The following is a 17439-nucleotide window of genomic DNA, read 5'->3' as shown; positions in this document are numbered from 1 at the left end:
CATGACTGTTTTGACTATTCCTATAACAACTTATTATTATAAAGCAGAAAGTTTTTTGCCAAAACAGATTTATCACTATTGATGAGTAAACTCCAGTTTCTAAAACCTATGTCAACAATGATAGTGGTCAATGCCACTTCAAACTCTTACAGTAATGACATGAACTTGCATGTAGATAATTTCAGCAGTCCGTTGTGCCATAATGTAAATTGATGATATTTTTTTTGTCACACATTTAAACTGGTCATAATCTTTTCAACAATAATTTCATTAAAAATAATAATTTCTATTTTGTCCACAATAGGTGTTACAGTGGTCTTGGAGGCACCTGATACTTCACATAGTAATACAACATCAATATGTAACCATGGTAACCTCAGGACTACAATACCAGGTGTTGATGCCTGCCCTGATCAGAACTCAGTTGGAATGACATGGGAAGTTATACCAGATGATAATTTAGTTGACCAATATTGTAAGTATTAATTTACTCAATGTAGTTTGGTTTCATGTCTTTATTAGCCCCAGTGGGCACAGCCCAGAAGAGGCTGTAGGATCTAGGAATGATCTGTGGCCAACCATCCATGTGTGCATCTGTCCGTCTGTCTGTCCATCCGTCCATCAACACTGCTACAAAGTATATCTTCATCACTTATAAAACACCCAGTGTCATCAGACTCGTGTTGTAACTCAACTTTTGCAGCCAAATTATGTCATCATGTACTGTTGGCATCTTGATAATGTCTTGTGAGAGACATTTCTGTCATTTACTATAGATATGATTAATATGATGTAGTTGGAATAGTATGTGTTGTATTCCATTATTTCCTCCAATGTATGAATACAATACAGACACTTCTAGTAGAGATACCATGGGGAAGGACATGACAAGTAGCTGTAACTGAGCTAATGAGATGATATGTCCAAATATGACACCAAAGTAGCCACCAAAGAGTTTAAAATTGCAGACTATTTCAATTTAATCAAAAGCAACCATCAAAGACCATAAGTTACAACAAAATTAACCACCAAAGACCATAACGTTACAGACTGTGCCCCTTTAAACAAAAGTAACCACCAAAGACCATAAAGTTACAGACTGTGCCTTTAACCTTCAAGGCTTCTTCTATTCATTATTACAAATGTACAAATAATGTATCAACTATCAAATTTGCCAACAGATTACAGTGTGAGTGCATCTAAGGACAAGACACAAACCTTGATTCCAAAAGTACAAGTTGCCCTCAACACATCTGGATCTGTACATTTAGAAAATGGTATCCTGGTAATTGGAGATACTCCGTCTGCTAATTTGTCGGCCATGAGACCCAGAGATGAGGAGGAGGAGAGACAAAGATTAGAGAAGGGAGAAGAAGACATCTATAGTAATAAATTCCTAATGGAGCCTGGAAGGTTGGCATTGACTTAAAAATACAGTGTGATTTACCTGGAATCTATTTTTGTTGTTATGAAGTCAGCCCAACAAATGTAATGTGACCAAAATGTTCATCAGCTTGGAAGATCAAATGATTTTACAAAGGTTAAAATGCACAAGCAGTTCAAAATTTTTAGTATTGCACTTTCTATCTGTCTTGTGATTCTGAAGAGGATCGCTGACCAAGAGAGATCGAAAGCTCAATGCTAAAAACTTTGAACTTATTGTGCATTATAACCTTGTATAAATCAAATGTAAAATGGTTTATTTTCACATCGCTAGAGATCTTTTATATCCACACTCTGTATATACCCTTTGATGTGTTCTAAAGAGTAGGTGCCTATTGTATGGAATTTATGATTTATTTGTACAAGCCTCCCGTGATAATACTTGATTTTAATATCTGCATTATTTTGGTAAGAAATATATTTCCCGACAACTGATTGTCCTAAAAGTATCCTAAATATATTTCTTAATATACACCATGGCTAAAATCATTTACTTGTAATCTCTGATGTTCTTCCTGCCCAGACTGTGATCACCCTTTAATACCATAAATGTTTGAAGAAGTCAATCAGATTCTAGATATTTTGTGTAGACTCAGTGCCCAGTGGTCACTTTGTGTTAGACCCTGCAGTCTAGTCTGTTATACATGTCAAGCAAACAGATAATTCTTGACTTTCAAATGTTGTTTTTTTGTAGGGTTTTGTATGGACATTTAACAGCTTGTAACAAAGGTCATCAATGCAGTGACTATAAAGTCAACAAAGTTGCCATCATACGTAAGTATTAATATTGTATGTATTGCATAATTGTGAAATACGTGGCTGTACTAGGTTCACCACAAATCAAAGGTCCTGGAATTGTTTAACTTCTGAGAATTTGCATTTTTATTTTTAACTCCACTCTCAGTGACAGCAGAGTGGAGTTTATGGGTTAGATTGATTCTTTGCTGCCATCTGTCAGTCTGTTGTCCATCATCCATCAAGCTGTCTGATTGCTTTGATATTTGGTGTACATGTTCCTTTGGTGGAGTCTATTCAGATTTGTTCATGCTACGTTGATATTAGTCATTTTCTATATTGAGCACATTTTTGGGTCAATATTGATATTTTTGACTTTTCTGAATCCAATAGTCAGATTACTTTGATATTTGGTGTACATTTACCTTATAGGAAGTCTATTTAAATTTGTTCATGCCAAGTTAATAGTTGTCATTTTATTTTTAGCAGATTCTTTTGATATTTTCATTCAAGATTGATATTTTATACTCTTCCTCTTGACTTTAATATAGTTGGCATAAGTAGTTGCTCCTCATCATGGTAAATAATTTTATCCATACAGGTGAGGAAGATAGTATTGTAACTTTAAATCAACATAGCAATACATCACTCAAACTTTTTAAAAGTGATGAAGATACGACTGAAGACAAACCATTTGTTACTGTGGCAACAAAGTCAGGTTAGTGTTTTCTTTACTTACACATCACATCTAGAGAAAGAGTATCAAAACCATAAAATAAATAAGATATTTGATGCACATAGCACCATCCAGGGATATTGAGTTCTAGCAGTCATACAAAGTGATCTGAAATTAATTTCTTCCTGTTTTATTCAAATATGGCAGAAGTATTAGAATGAGTCATCTTCAAGAACAGATTTGTCCAGTATATTTATGATTCAGCCATCTACACCTCACTTCAAATTGTACCACTAGAGGGCACTGTTCAGGACTACTGGAAAGGATTGTACTACATTATACCATTTCCATCCTAATAAATATTTGTTATGTTATGAGACCTGGCTAGTGCTGGCTGCCAGTTTGAGATTCAAACTCTGAACATAAGTAATATGCATGATAATGGAAATAGAATCACTTTCAAATGTTCATCTCTTGCCAAGTCAAGTGAAGTTAGAAAGCAACAGGTTATGATCCCTTTTTCCATTATAGTTGCAGGTCGAGTTCATGAGACCACCTTTGCAGCTGGTATGCTATCAGAGGATGACATGTCTCAGGAATATACATCAGATGCTTCTGTTGATTTCAAGCCATTTATTGCCAATCCTGCAAAGACTATGCATTCAACCAGTCGACCCTTGAAACACAGGTGAGAAAATAAGCAAAATTCAAATTGGGGAGGTGAACAAATGTGAAAATCAAAATCAAAACTCTATTCAACAAATCCATCCTTACAGAAAGCAGGTGAATAACTATGAATATGTAAATGCCTCAAATTAGTAAATGATGCAAATGAACACAAGGGAAAACATACAAGTAAATATGAATATGTTATGATGAAAATTGAAAAACTTCATGGTCCAAAATAAATGAAATAATGTATTTTTTCATGTTGAAGCAAAATAATGTCATGAAAAGGGTATAAAAAAAGTAGCACCTAGAAACTGAAATTATTAAAATCACAAACAAATGTCAGTTATAACACGCATGTTTTCAATGTTGTACACCTTTTAGAATCAAGAAATTCCTGGATGGTAATTTTTATCTGACTGTCCTAAGTGATGAGAGTATAGATGGCAAATTGAACATCACCGTGACCTTTAACCTTTCTGACTACCAATCAGATGCCTTACCAAGACTACTTTATTGGCATACAGGTTAGAAACACTTGTTAATGACCTTTGACCTATCAAACTGCCAATCAGATGTCTTGCTTTGACCACAGGTTATCAATATTTGGGTGTCTGCAACAGAATTGAACTTGCCAGGCCCAAATCAGGAACCATATCTCGGGAATCATATCAATATAAAATTTAGAGTCTCACTGACATCAACAACATACATTTATAGTGCTATATGGTGTGTCATATCAAGTGTTGATTTTGATTTGTTCCAATTCAAAATATTCCCAAAAAACTGACTCTGTACAAGACCACAGACTGGCAAAAGTTACTAAATAGTTCATTTGAATGTATGGTGAAACTGAAGATGATGGATGAATGCCAGTCCATGTTGTTTACCTCAGCCCATTTTTATACTCAAGCATTTAGAATACAGGGTTATCGGTAATTTCTGACTCTAAATTACTCAAGTGTCAACATAGACTTGCTGTACCTACAAGTGCTTGACAGTTGTCCTCAGGTATAACACAGCATATATTTTCATTCAATGTATGGCTAAAATTTGAACAACAAATTAAATAAATGGATTGAAAGATATTGAATAAACTTCTCTTATTGTTAACTTCCAAAATAGTAAAATTTGCCTAATAGTAATTTTCATGCTGACATTCAACCTTCAGAGTTGGCTGAATGGCATGATTCAAGCCATTCATGTGAAGATACCTATGACCAGTACACCTATGACCTAATAAAGGGAACATTTACTGTACAGGTGAGTTTTTGACTGATGCCATTTTTGGAAAAATAATATATGAAGCTTACGCACAAGCACTTCAATATTCTGTAGTAAAATGAGTACAAAAATGGTTTAATTTAACGTCAAACTATTTTCATACTCAATCTAGCAGTTGGTGACAATTATCCGTGCGTCAGTGTGCCTGTCCATCCATAATAGTCATTTCTCAAACATATCTGATATCTGTGTAATCATTCAAGTGTCTACCCCATGTTATCAGGTGTAACCTTCTTTTGAGACTCTAACCTTTGACTTTGACCTCTAGGGCCAGTTTTCAAGATCAAAGAATACTGAAAATGTTGTACGATGTTCCTAGCTCTGTAGATCATATTGTTCATAAGCTACAGTACTCAAAGTGCCATGATGGCAATGTGATATGATCTAAGTCATGCATTTTTTCACACTTTTCTCCTACAGATCTAATTTTACATGTTTGTGCCACTTCTGTCTTGCTTAGGTATGTTCTACAACAGCTATCCCAGAGACCAGTGAAGTTTACCGACGACGACGACAGTCGGACAGTAGCAACAATCCTTTCACAGGACCAACAACTTTTAGTGTAGCATCTGTTGATAACCAGTATATCAATTCACCACCAGTTGTCATTTCACCATTCACAGTGTTTATGACAGAAGATAGTGGAACCTTGACTGCCATGATCATTTCTTCAGATCCCGATGATGACCAAGTTGTTTTCCGGGAAGACACCTCCATGCCTTCTCCACAGCTTGGGGAAGCATCCTTAGCAAATGATGGCTTGTTTACATTTCGACCCTGTCCAGACTGTTATGGAGAAGACAAGTTTTATTTCATAGCATTTGAACTAAGATCTGATGGCATTGAGTCACTGTCAACTGATGCAATACTTACTATCGTTGTGCATCCTCAAAATGATCATCCTGAAATCTTCTTTGCTGTCAAGGGATGGAATTTGGTACAGAAAAATTACTTTATTGAATTAAATCAAGAACAAAGGAAACATGATAACAAAGACTATCGTCCATTCCTAGCGACAGTTGGAGCATATGATGTAGACACAGATGACGAACTAATCTTGTTGTTTGACACACCTCAGAATGGTGAATTAGTGATCAATAATCAAGTTAGAAATTTTACTTTTGAAACTGAATACTGTTTGGATAATTACTCTGTTGTCAATGACTTGGAAAGTGAAGATGTTGAGTTCACAATGCCTTGCAATATGACACATCCGTACGAGCTTAGCCGACAAAGTTGGGTTGCCACACACATCAAATATGAACCAAAAGAGTATTACTATGGCGATGACGAAATGAGGATCACAGTTATGGACAAACTTGGCGACAAATCAGAAATACTGATTGTAAAGTTCCACATCATGGAAAATAAATGTGTGAATGGTGACTGTATTGGTCCTGAGGGTGATGTGGATTGTACAAGCAGTCGTCGCAGTCTAGGGTTTGATAGTGGTAGCTATGGATGTAACTGCAGTCCTGGTTATGTGGGTGACTACTGTGAAACGGAGTTTGATGAATGTGTATCCAATCCATGCCCAAGGAATTATAGTTGTATTGACCAGGTAATCAGTTTAATTAATTGTTCTGCCCTCTGAAAACATGTGAACTATTGCCGACTCACGTTGAGGGTATCACACTAGCATCAAACTGTACTCTCTGTTGTTCTCCATGTCGATCCACTTTATTACTACATATCTGCTATCTACATTTTACTAACCTTAAAGATACAGGGCATCCACCATTGTAAATAGTCTATCACTCTAATGACGTACTGCATTTTCCCACTCTTTTTGATATTCCAAAGTATTCTTGTACTTTATTTCATTTTTTGTGTATCTGTATCGTTTATAAGTAATGTATTTGTATAGTTTATTGCAGTTAAATGAAAAACCATTTTACGTATGCATTGCCGTTAAAATAAAGAAATATTACTAAATAAATGAAAAATATCATACCCAGCATTTTGATTCAATATTTTTAGTTAGATTTAAGTTTAAAGTTTAAATGCATATTTTAAATTTTTGGAGGTTTGATTTAAAGGGATACAGACCAAACCTGTACAATTTGCTACATTATTTTTGTTTCAAATTCAGAAGTGCTGGATATGTTATTGTACTTCCTAAAATGTTAATAATTGACATATTTATTATTCATCATTTGTAACTATGATATACTTGTTTGGCTGTAAAATTTCAATATTTATTGAAAAATGTATTTGAAGTAAATAATGACAAGTATTTAATTAACAACTTGACTCTCTTTTCATTTGTGTTGTAGCTGGATGGATTTGTTTGTTTCTGCAAAGAGACGTGGCCATGTGCTGAGAAGTTCACTGCAGCTGAGATAGCTGGTATTTCTGCAGCAGTTATTGTTTTTATCATCATTGTGGTGATTATTATTGTGGTATTCTACAGTAGACACAGGCAGAAGAAAAAAGGAAAGAAAAACTCTATCCTAAATGAAAGGTTGGTTTTTGTTATTATTATTTTTAATTTATGTATTCACTGGATACAAAATGTGTTCAACATACATACAAAATAACAAAGTCAGCCTCGGAAGTTGTCGGTAGTTACTGCAGGTGATAAATGGTCCAATGGAGGTGAATTTCTGTAAATACCTGCATTCAGCAGGTGAAATTTTAAATTTACTGGCATTTGAAAGGTGAAAATTCAACTTTAGCTTCATTTGACAGACAAATTTTGAAACCCACTAATTTGACTATTTTCATGATAATGGAGAATCATTTTATTTGCATTATTATGAATTGTCAGTCAACAAAATTAATGATTGTTTTTGTTCAACAGATACACATGTCATTTGTCACAATGAATGTTGTTAAGAATTAAAGTTTGATATGTATTATTTTACTTTGCTCCCAACTTTTATGTTTTACCATTTCGCTCAAAATTTAAAATTCAGGAGCAAATTCATCCCTAAAAAATCTTGCTCAAAGAGTTAACATCCTAGGCTGAAAATATATTTTGTACATTCAAGTCATACAGAAAAGTGTGTAATGATACCGGTACTTAAATGTTGTACTGTTGGTGAGTTATACATCACCCAGACCACAGCTTGAAGTTTAAACCTACTCATATTTATGTTGTCCAAATGTCACATATTCATTCGGCACAAAAATGTTAAACATAAAATGTACAAAGATAACAAAATGCACATTTTGTGAAGTGATAATACAGAAATTTGTAAAAATTGTTGGTACTCCAAATTTTCATTGTTGAGGAGTCTATTAAAATGTATTGCATCCCCAGACCACAGTTTGAATTGTAAACTGTAACATTGCATCCCGAAAACACAGCTTGAATTATGAGCTACTGCATCTACTCCAATATATGTTGATTAATTGTACCATATCATGTATACAGCTACAAAAATATGTTCATTCAGGTGATTCAATACTGTTCAGGGTGTACAATATTATGAGTAAGTTATTGTATCTAGCAAAACGTTTTCAAAAAATGTTCCAGATGCAACTAGTGCAGATTTAAATTGAATGTCTTAATGACAAATATTTTAATTTATTGTCAGGAATAAACCACCAGGCAGTGAACCAATGCAATTCCCTAGAGCACGACATCTGTGGTTTAATGGTGAAGGTAATGCTGAGACAGCACAGCAGAACATTACCTTTCAGAATCCTGTGTATGACTGTTCTGCTGTTGGTGGTGGTGGTGGTGGAGATGGTGGTGCTGCATGTGGTGGTGCTGCATCTGGTGGTGTGGAGTTTAGCACATTCAACAAGAAGAAGAAACAGACAGATAATGGCAACTCTGATGGTAATGCCAGAGATTCAGCATATAGCAGTCATAGTGGCGAGGTAAGATTCAAGAAATATTATATACAGTAAGAATGCTTTGAAAATAAACTGCATGGTTCCAATGATGGTAGATCAGGTTATTACATGCAAATCTTGTGATTGACTGACTGATTTAATGAATGACCAATCAATCTCAAGGTATGTTTTGAGTGTTTAGACTTGGTATAAATATAATCTTCGTTTTGTTGTTGGCAGGTAAAGATGAAAGACTCCCCACCAGACCAGGGTAGACCACTGCCAAGACCAGACTATCACAGTGAAGAAAACCACTATGAGTGCGTACCTATTCCAGCCCCTGACTATTAAAACCACCAAATATGTGGACAGGGTGCATGCCCTTATCACTATAGCGGGCACTCTTACCTTCACTGCAAATTACCTCTACAGTAAAAGGCTGAACTGTGTGATATATACAATCATACACTTTTTGTCTCTTCTTCATTCACAGAAATCTTCTGTCATAGCCTTTCCCATTTCAGAAATATGATTAATGGTGTAAAAGTTACAAGATTAAAACCCAAGTTGCTGTAACTTGAACCATATTTTTAATAATTTCTGTTGTGCTGTCAACTAATAAATTGCTTATTGATTAAATCCTACTAACATCCCTACAAATTTTGACTTATGGTATAATCAGGTCTGTACCTTGTATTATTCACAAATGTTTACACATGGACATCAATCCAGTGTATACTGTACCGTCAATGATAAATAACAAGGCAGTTCAGTTAATAAGGATTCAACTGTTTCCACTCAAGAATTGGTGTCTTTTCCAGTGTTTAAAAATAATTAAATATTGTGAAAAGTTACCACAATTAGGGTTGTAGAAATAGTACATTTCAGCTATTGGACAAGTTATTTTGTTGTGGACAACAACCTTTGATATACTGCACATGTACAGTTTTTCTGATCATGGCTTTCCAGCATTTGGCCAAAAAAGGGTAAAAATCTCATCATTTGTCGATGGTATGTGCACAAAAATATGGCGTACTCATCCTGAAAATGTCATTGAACTGTAACAATAGATATTATCATAAACTGATTAAACCTTTCAGGTTAAATTTTTTGTCAAGGTAATTGTTCACAACACAATCACAAAATGCCAAATATTTCATTTTTTTAATTTGTTTAGAATGCATAGTATTATTGTGGTCAATACACCCATTGTTGGTAAATCAATAAACTTACATTATATTAACAGTATGTATGTCAAAGATGAAGGGACATGGACCAGATCAGAACATTTATTCTGGTGTGATTTGTTTTCCTTCATGAAATAATATTGTAGACTATTTTGTTGATCTACTTACTAAACATTGTTTAATCATCACTTTATATAACCTTTAGTGTAGTCTGTAAGGTACACAACGTGACAGGGCGCCCTCACACATCAGTCAACCGAGAGGAGGCTGGTGAGGGCAGAACGACACAAGGTATCTTACAGTCTACCTGTAGTGTAATAGATAAGCAAACTGAATAAATAATTCAACAAATCCTGGCTGGATATGATGTATTAATTATTGCACATTCGACAGGCAGTTTGTTAAATTGAATGGGCCTTGTTTTGAATGTACGTTGCATCTATATCTTCTCATTGGGGTGCTGCACCTCTTTCTTCTTCTTGGCAGCTGCGTTTCTATCTTCCTGGGGTGCTGCATCTCTGTCTTCTTCCTGGAGAGCTCCGTTTCTATCTTCTTCTTGTGCAGCACTTCCCTGTCCTCTATCATCTCCGTTTCCTTGTTTATCTCTCACTTCGTACATTTTTTTCCTTTTAAATGATTTCCCTCTATATACTGATCGTTGATGTTGTTTAGGCACTTATTTAATGCCAGATACCAATTTATAGTAGCCTTGCTGCGTGTCTCATATGTGAGTCATTTGTGATGCTCTGTCAACAGATAGTACCATCATCACAATTGACTAGTAATTGTGTACCTCACAAATCTTTGTCAAGAATTTTTTTAACTAATTTATTTAGTGATGAGGAAGCGAAAGGTTTGCCTTTGTATGTTTTTAACAAGTGTTCTTTTATGTGTAATTTGCAATTAGCCCATGGCATCATCTTTTTAAAGTAGACCTCGGCCCACAGTGTTAATGTGTCTGTGAAGTCATGCTTGTTTTGTATCGTGTAACAGTTACAACCTTCTCAGTGTTGACCACTTTCACTCATAGGAAGTCCTAATTTTCATATTCCTAAAAGGACCTTTTCTTCATACACTTTGAATGATTACATGTAATAATGTTATTATCATGTTACATGTGTTTCTGACATTTATTTTGTGCATTTAGCCTTTTGGTAGAGGGATACCATTTTTGTCACTCTAACTGTTTGCTTGCATAATTCAAAGTCTTTCATCTCTTTTGCTGTTATAAGTTAATGAACTATCTCCTCCTGGTGCTCATTTTTTCTTTGTTTTACTGGGATTTTTTTGGTAGAAATGTTGACCATACCTCACACTTTTTTGTCAAGATTTCTGGGTCTTTAACAATTGTATTTGACAAAAATGTAGAACTTGAATACATATACAGATGATAAATATGAGCTGACTGTACCAGACTTCAAACATCCCTCCACATAATTAGGTGCAATATCTACCTTTCCAAAGACAGTGATATCACCACACAGTTGTTTTTTTTTCATTTTAACGACCTGTCTATGGTGGTGTTTAGCATCCAATTGTATTCTTGTACCTCCCATAAAGCTATTTATGTGTACAAAAATTGTTTCATGATATCATCTGGTTTTGAAATTTCTTTAACCACAGGAAGGTTCATAGGTTCAAACCCCTGCTGTCCTTTCCAGAGGGAGGTTCATAGGTTCAAACCCCTGCTGTCCTTTCCTTTGTAGTAGAAGTGGGAGATTAGTGTTAGATTCAGCATTAGTGGAAATGTCATTTATTGAGCTTGTGTGACATGCGATTGTCCCTAACATCATTCCATGTAAAAGAGTGAAAAAAAACCACTTTCTCAGTATATAAATTTTATTTATCAACTTTTAGACAACTGTATTATTACAGAGTGCATTTTATGCTTTAAAGTCCATAAAATATAGTGATTGTGTAAAAATTGTATAAATAGAGATCCCAGATATCATCAAATTATTTATGAAAAAGATTAATTTACATTCACATAAACCATGACACTGTGCTTGCAGAGATAGGTGCTCTATAAATCTTCTTTAGTATTATTATTAAACTTTCATAAATATATAAAAATTATCATAAAATGGTATTTAAGAATATCAGTAGTCTGTTAGCAAGGTGTTGATGATATTTACAAAAGAAAAACACTTACAATAATTAAAAAATTATAATGCAAATGTAGATGTATTTAAATGCCATATAGTTTAATAATTAGTGTGTCTTCTAATGATAAACATCCTTGTAAGTCACTAGATAGTGCTAGGGCACCACCATATGGTGCGTTACAATAAATTGTATATTAATGCCATGGTGTGTCAAATAGGCCATTCCAGACTGCATACAAGAAATTGAGAATACAGCGCCCTCGCTCAAATTGGGGGTATCATCACCTCATAGTACCGTTTCTTAAGAGCTTTGTTCCTTGTATTCTATAGAAGTAATTAAATCAGGGATGTTTTTTGTATTGTTCAGACATCGAGGAGGGCAGCAGTGCTCTATGATTAACCAAGTAACCTATACCATGCATACCCCCAAGGTACACACAGACAGGAAGTAGAGCGCCACCATGGTACACTGATGATTACTCATAATACATTATAGTAAATACTCATTTGAAACATTTTTAACCAACACGCATGTTGGGGTTTCATGATTTAGTTTAGTTAGCTTGGAGAAAGATCCTAAAACTTTAAAATGTAAATATTGCATTATCTCGGCATCATGTTAGAATAGCATTGACTCAACAGGTTACCAAAAAGTATAAATAAAGTCAATAATAAAAACTGTTGTTTGAATATTACCTGTACATTCCCACTGACTCTAGCATAATGCACAACCTGAGAAGTTCAAAAATACTTATATTACCCTGTAAGTGAATGAAAACCTATCATGTCTGAGTTGAAACTTGGGACAAATCTACACAGGATAGCTAAAATATGGACATGCATGGCTATCCTTCTTTTTCACTTCTACAATTGCTGTGCTCATGCATGTGAAAAATAACATCAAATCTGAGAAGTACAAAACACAGAACTAACTTATGGAGGATGTTCCTAATGTTGACAGGCTACTAAATTTCTGTAATATTTCAAAATATTGTGTTGATATCTCTGTTTACGACAACTAACACATCAAACTAAACATGTACTAATATTTTACAATGTTGTGTTATTAAATAATAGAAATATGTACTTGTCACTGAGAGGATTTATCTCATTTTAATGATCCTCTTTTTTCCAGAAGAATTGCATTAAGATGACAGAGTTGTTTACGAAACTCCATCTTGGGACCAATTTCACGTTTTGCTCGCACTGTTCTTGTTGCTTCTTGTGTAGTCATGTTGTGGTACATCATTAAATATGCAATGGTTGTAGCTGCCGAACGACTGAAACCATCCCGACAATGGACCAATATTTTATTTCCTTTCATATGAATAAAACATAACACAATGAAAATACTATTACAGTAAGCATATGATAAAGAATTTGTACTGTGCAGGTGGCGACGCATAGACATGAAAACAAAAGCAATCCATATACTAAGTTTGAGGGCAGTATTACCTCAACGCATACTGAAAGACAGAAGAACTCATACAATAATTACTGTATATTCAAGCTTGAGAATGGACATTTGGAATAGAAATGAATAAGGTATCTCTGGCAGTCTATGTGACCAAATTCACTGATATACAAGTTGGGTGCTTTTCGTTGTTGCTTGTGGGTTTTTTCATTTCCAAAAACCCACAAGTCCCATTTACAAACCCCTATATTTGAATTCACCACCTCAAATGTGCTAGATTTATACCAGTTCAGATCACCAAAGTTTGAGATATGAGGTACATGTAATACTGCCCTCACAGTCATTATGTTTAGTTATTGCCACCTAAAATAAAGCTGACTTCAGAATAGTTTATGTTCAGCAAAGAAATAAATACTCACTTGGCTGCAAAAGGATTACCTTTGGATAAAACTCAAAAAGTTTTAAACTAGTCATACACACAGCAATAATTAATGTTCCCTACAATTAATACACATTCAGTTCTATTTCATGCCTGATTTGTCAGTTTTGAAATACAAACCTTTTTCCTCTAGAGCTGTATGAATAAAGTCGCTTGTGTCATCCCAGAATGGAAGTAACTCAAAGCTTGTGTGTTCATGGGCATTGGCACCCTTAAAGACAATACCAGAATCCTACAAAAAAAAGTTAAAATTTGTTTTTAAAGGGACACAGTCTGTACCATTATGGTATTTGGTGGTTACTTTTGTTTAAAGGGACACAGTCTGTACCATTATGGTCTTTGGTTGTTACTTTTGTTTAAAGGGACACAGTCTGTACCATTATGGTCTTTGGTGGTTATTTTTGTTTAAAGGGACACAGTCTGTACCATTATGGTCTTTGGTGGTTATTTTTGTTTAAAGGGACACAGTCTGTACCATTATGGTCTTTGGTTGTTACTTTTGTTTAAAGGGACACAGTCTGTACCATTATGGTCTTTGGTTGTTACTTTTGTTTAAAGGGACACAGTCTGTACCATTATGGTCTTTGGTGGTTACGACTGTTGAAAGGGGCACAGTCTGTAACTTTATGGTCTTTGGTGGTTACTTTTGTTTAAAGGGACACAGTCTGTACCATTATGGTCTTTGGTGGTTACGACTGTTGAAAGGGGCACAGTCTGTAAGTTTGTGGTCTTTGGTGATTACTTTTGTTTAAAGGGACACAGTCTGTACATTTACAGTCTGTGGTGATTCTTTTCTTTCAAGTTGAGATATCCTTCAACTATGTCAACTCCAGAAACATTCAAATCATGTTCAACAACTGGTAAAGCTCTAATCAGTAAATTGTATATGATATCAGAATATCATTATGACATAATTTTGGGGGTACCAAAAAATTTGACAAACTCCAGTCCTAAGTTTCCGAGCCTCTTTGTGCATAGTTTAACCACCTCTATTAAGCATTGTGATGATGTCATCTTCACCCTAATTTCTATGTCTTAACAAATACAAAGTGTCAAGACAAGGAGGCTGTGGTAAATATGATGTCATCATGGCAGGTTTTCCCATAAACCCTTGTAGGAAATCCCAAAATGACCAAGCACATGTCAAGTGCAGCAGGGCTTCTTTACCAGATTTCAAAGTTGAGTAATTTACCAAGGTGTTATTTTATCACCCGAATCAAAGTAAGCTGATAGCAGTAATCAATACAAGTGTCCTAAAGGCAAAAATAGGCCTGGCTGGACTTTTCATTTAAGGTAAAAATGTTTGTAATGGCAGAAACTGACCTTATAATATATTTCATCAGTATCCACTGCATGACGGGTGCCTATCCCATATGCTACATTCAATATATGTGTTATGCCAAGATGTTTCAGTCTGGCAATGTCCTTGGCAATGAATCTGAAATACAGCAAATAATTAGTTGCCTCTGTTATATACCACACACGTAGGAGAATTATGAGGTACATATTAGAAAGAGTTCATTATGTCTGTCAGTGATTCCTTTCTATCTATAAGTGAGTTGTTTTGAAGTTTACTTTTACCATTTTGTGAGTTTGATGAGATGTTTGAGGGCCTCAATGGAAAGAAGTGTTTCAATTTTGTTACTTAACACTTACTGGTAGATTTTAATTTCTGTCGTTGAGATGCTTGGTTTTGATATAATATGGTAACAAGTGGAAGAGATGGGGTAAATTAAACAGACACACACACACACACACACACACACACACAAATATATACATAAATAAATACATACCTACACACACATATACGTATACAGACACACATCCATACATACACAATACACACATAGATACACACATAGATACATACATACATACATACATACATACATACATACATACATACATACATACATACATACATACATACATACATACATACATACATACATACATACATACATACATACATACATACATACATACATACATACATACATACATACATACATACATACATACATACATACATACATACATACATACATACATACATACAACACATGCTCAGAAGAAGAAAAAAACTTACTCATCGCCAACATAAATCCTTGGCCAAACTTCATCTTCACTTTCTGAGGGCATCATTAGAAATCCCCTGGATGGTTCTCGTAAAATTCTATCTAGTTGGAATAGTTCTTCTTCAATGTATGATGCTTCTGATGGCACTGATTGTGTTTCCATGGTTACTGAATGTTGATAACAATAGAATATTAAAATGTATAGTAAGAATGTTTTTTATGGCAGTTGTAGAAGGTTCATGGTGTTGAACGTGGTTTAGAAAATCTGGCCACATAATATCAACTTCTTGAAGCAAAGTAATTTCATTTCTTTATTTACATGTACCTATAAGCAATTTATGCTCATCAGTACAAAGTAAAATGAATGGTTGAATTATTATACATATACGGTCAGTACATTATCTTAAATGGTGTCAAAAAGACAAAAAGGATAGTTTCTATTTCCTCAAAAATGTCCACCAAATCATGAGTTTTAAGAGGGTGTTTATATTGTGCTATCTTGGAGCGTATATGTCATGATCGCCTATATACCGAGCCCTCCTTATATCTAATCATTATATACTAGTAACTGCGGTCATCAAAAACGGCTACAAAAATAATAGCAAATATGAAACATCGCTCATGTATAGTTGGGAGCTATGTCATTCTACGAAAAAATCATATAATTGGAAGCGAGTAGAGTACGACTACGTGTTCTCGCTGAAACTGAAAGTGTTATTTCAGCATGATCTCGAAGTCGTCAAATTTCTACTGTGCCTTGTTTTATACTTATTTGCCGTTTTTGACATAAGAGCATGGAACAATGATAGGGTCACGATGGGTCCGAGTTATACACTTACGAAATGTCCTATTTTTTGGCAGGTTAGGCTCAGTTTAGCAAATAAATCATGTATCGTATCATCAATATGAGTTCATACAGGTGGATTTGTATCGTTTATAGTTTTGACTGCAAATACCGGAACGATAAAAAGCTCAAAAGCAAAAATAACGCTATACACTATAACTATTCTCACAATCAGCTATGCCAAATGACAATAGTTAATAAAAAGGGAGAACTGTAGAGGTGAATATTTCTCGTGGTACTCCAGGACAACAAACACTAAAACCTTACCTGTTTGGTTATCAAATTGTCTGCAGTCCAGTGACCTCAATTCAACAAGCTGTTTACTTGCAAACTTGTATATGCAGCGTTTGTTTGGTCTGTTTTTATCGTCAGTATAAAAAATAAACAATACAAACGCTGCCCCTTTTCAGTGCCCGGGCTCGAATAGACCATAGACCCTACCCTCTACCGATCACCATTGCTATATAGTATGAGATCACATAGGTAAGAAATAGGTTACTTCCTCATGAGTCACATACAGGTATGTACATGGCATATGATGAAGACTTCTGACCTCACTTTCCCTTTTCGTTGAACTTTGAACTTTGTGCTCTGTTTTGACTGTTATCTTCAACTGGTTGTACAAGGTCATCTACACTGTAATAATGGTGTTACTAGAAATCACCAGCACAAAGTGCATTGTACTGTTACACAAGCTTTATAATCAGTGGTCAATCCGTGTTAATATAAGAACAATAGACCAAAAGATATAGTCGTTGAGGGCAGTATTGTAGATC

At 34.8% G+C, this 17439-nt stretch overlaps 2 protein-coding genes across 2 annotated transcripts in view; one reads left to right on the top strand and one right to left on the bottom strand.

The window, feature by feature from the left end:
* Positions 1–10111, top strand: part of LOC144446291 (uncharacterized) — a 66738-nt gene extending 56627 nt beyond the window's left edge. Inside the window, exons 75-85 of the mRNA XM_078136039.1 lie at positions 305–475; positions 1182–1413; positions 2138–2217; positions 2780–2896; positions 3386–3542; positions 3908–4050; positions 4695–4786; positions 5268–6368; positions 7084–7271; positions 8350–8638; positions 8834–10111. Coding sequence (XP_077992165.1) covers positions 305–475; positions 1182–1413; positions 2138–2217; positions 2780–2896; positions 3386–3542; positions 3908–4050; positions 4695–4786; positions 5268–6368; positions 7084–7271; positions 8350–8638; positions 8834–8944 — 2681 coding nt within the window. The 3' untranslated portion in view covers positions 8945–10111. The remainder of the gene's footprint in view (positions 1–304; positions 476–1181; positions 1414–2137; positions 2218–2779; positions 2897–3385; positions 3543–3907; positions 4051–4694; positions 4787–5267; positions 6369–7083; positions 7272–8349; positions 8639–8833) is intronic.
* A 2678-nt stretch (positions 10112–12789) lies between these two features.
* LOC144446789 (dual specificity protein phosphatase 3-like) lies at positions 12790–16960 on the bottom strand. The gene is made up of 5 exons (XM_078136622.1): positions 16931–16960; positions 15831–15987; positions 15062–15176; positions 13859–13970; positions 12790–13202 (listed from the first exon to the last, which is right to left on the bottom strand). Exons 2-5 carry the CDS (start codon positions 15980–15982, stop codon positions 12994–12996), a joined length of 588 nt encoding a protein of 195 aa, XP_077992748.1. The 5' UTR covers positions 15983–15987; positions 16931–16960; the 3' UTR covers positions 12790–12993.
* Between the last annotated feature and the right edge of the window lie 479 nt (positions 16961–17439).

This window comes from Glandiceps talaboti, chromosome 15 (assembly GCF_964340395.1).
Source record: "Glandiceps talaboti chromosome 15, keGlaTala1.1, whole genome shotgun sequence".
Taxonomy (NCBI): Eukaryota; Metazoa; Hemichordata; class Enteropneusta; family Spengelidae; genus Glandiceps; species Glandiceps talaboti.
Note: the sequence above shows the minus strand (reverse complement) of the source record. Positions and strands in the feature narration are given on the sequence as shown.

Excerpts from the sequence above, each read along its gene's own strand:
- LOC144446789 (XM_078136622.1), bottom strand. The coding sequence starts at position 15,982 with ATGGAAACACAATCAGTGCCATCAGAAGCATCATACATTGAAGAAGAA. Across the intron at positions 15,177-15,830 it reads AGGATTTATGTTGGCGATGA|ATTCATTGCCAAGGACATTG; the intron begins GTAAGTTTTTTT and ends GCTGTATTTCAG. Across the intron at positions 13,203-13,858 it reads TACAGCTCTAGAGGAAAAAG|GAAATAAAATATTGGTCCAT; the intron begins GTTTGTATTTCA and ends TTCATATGAAAG.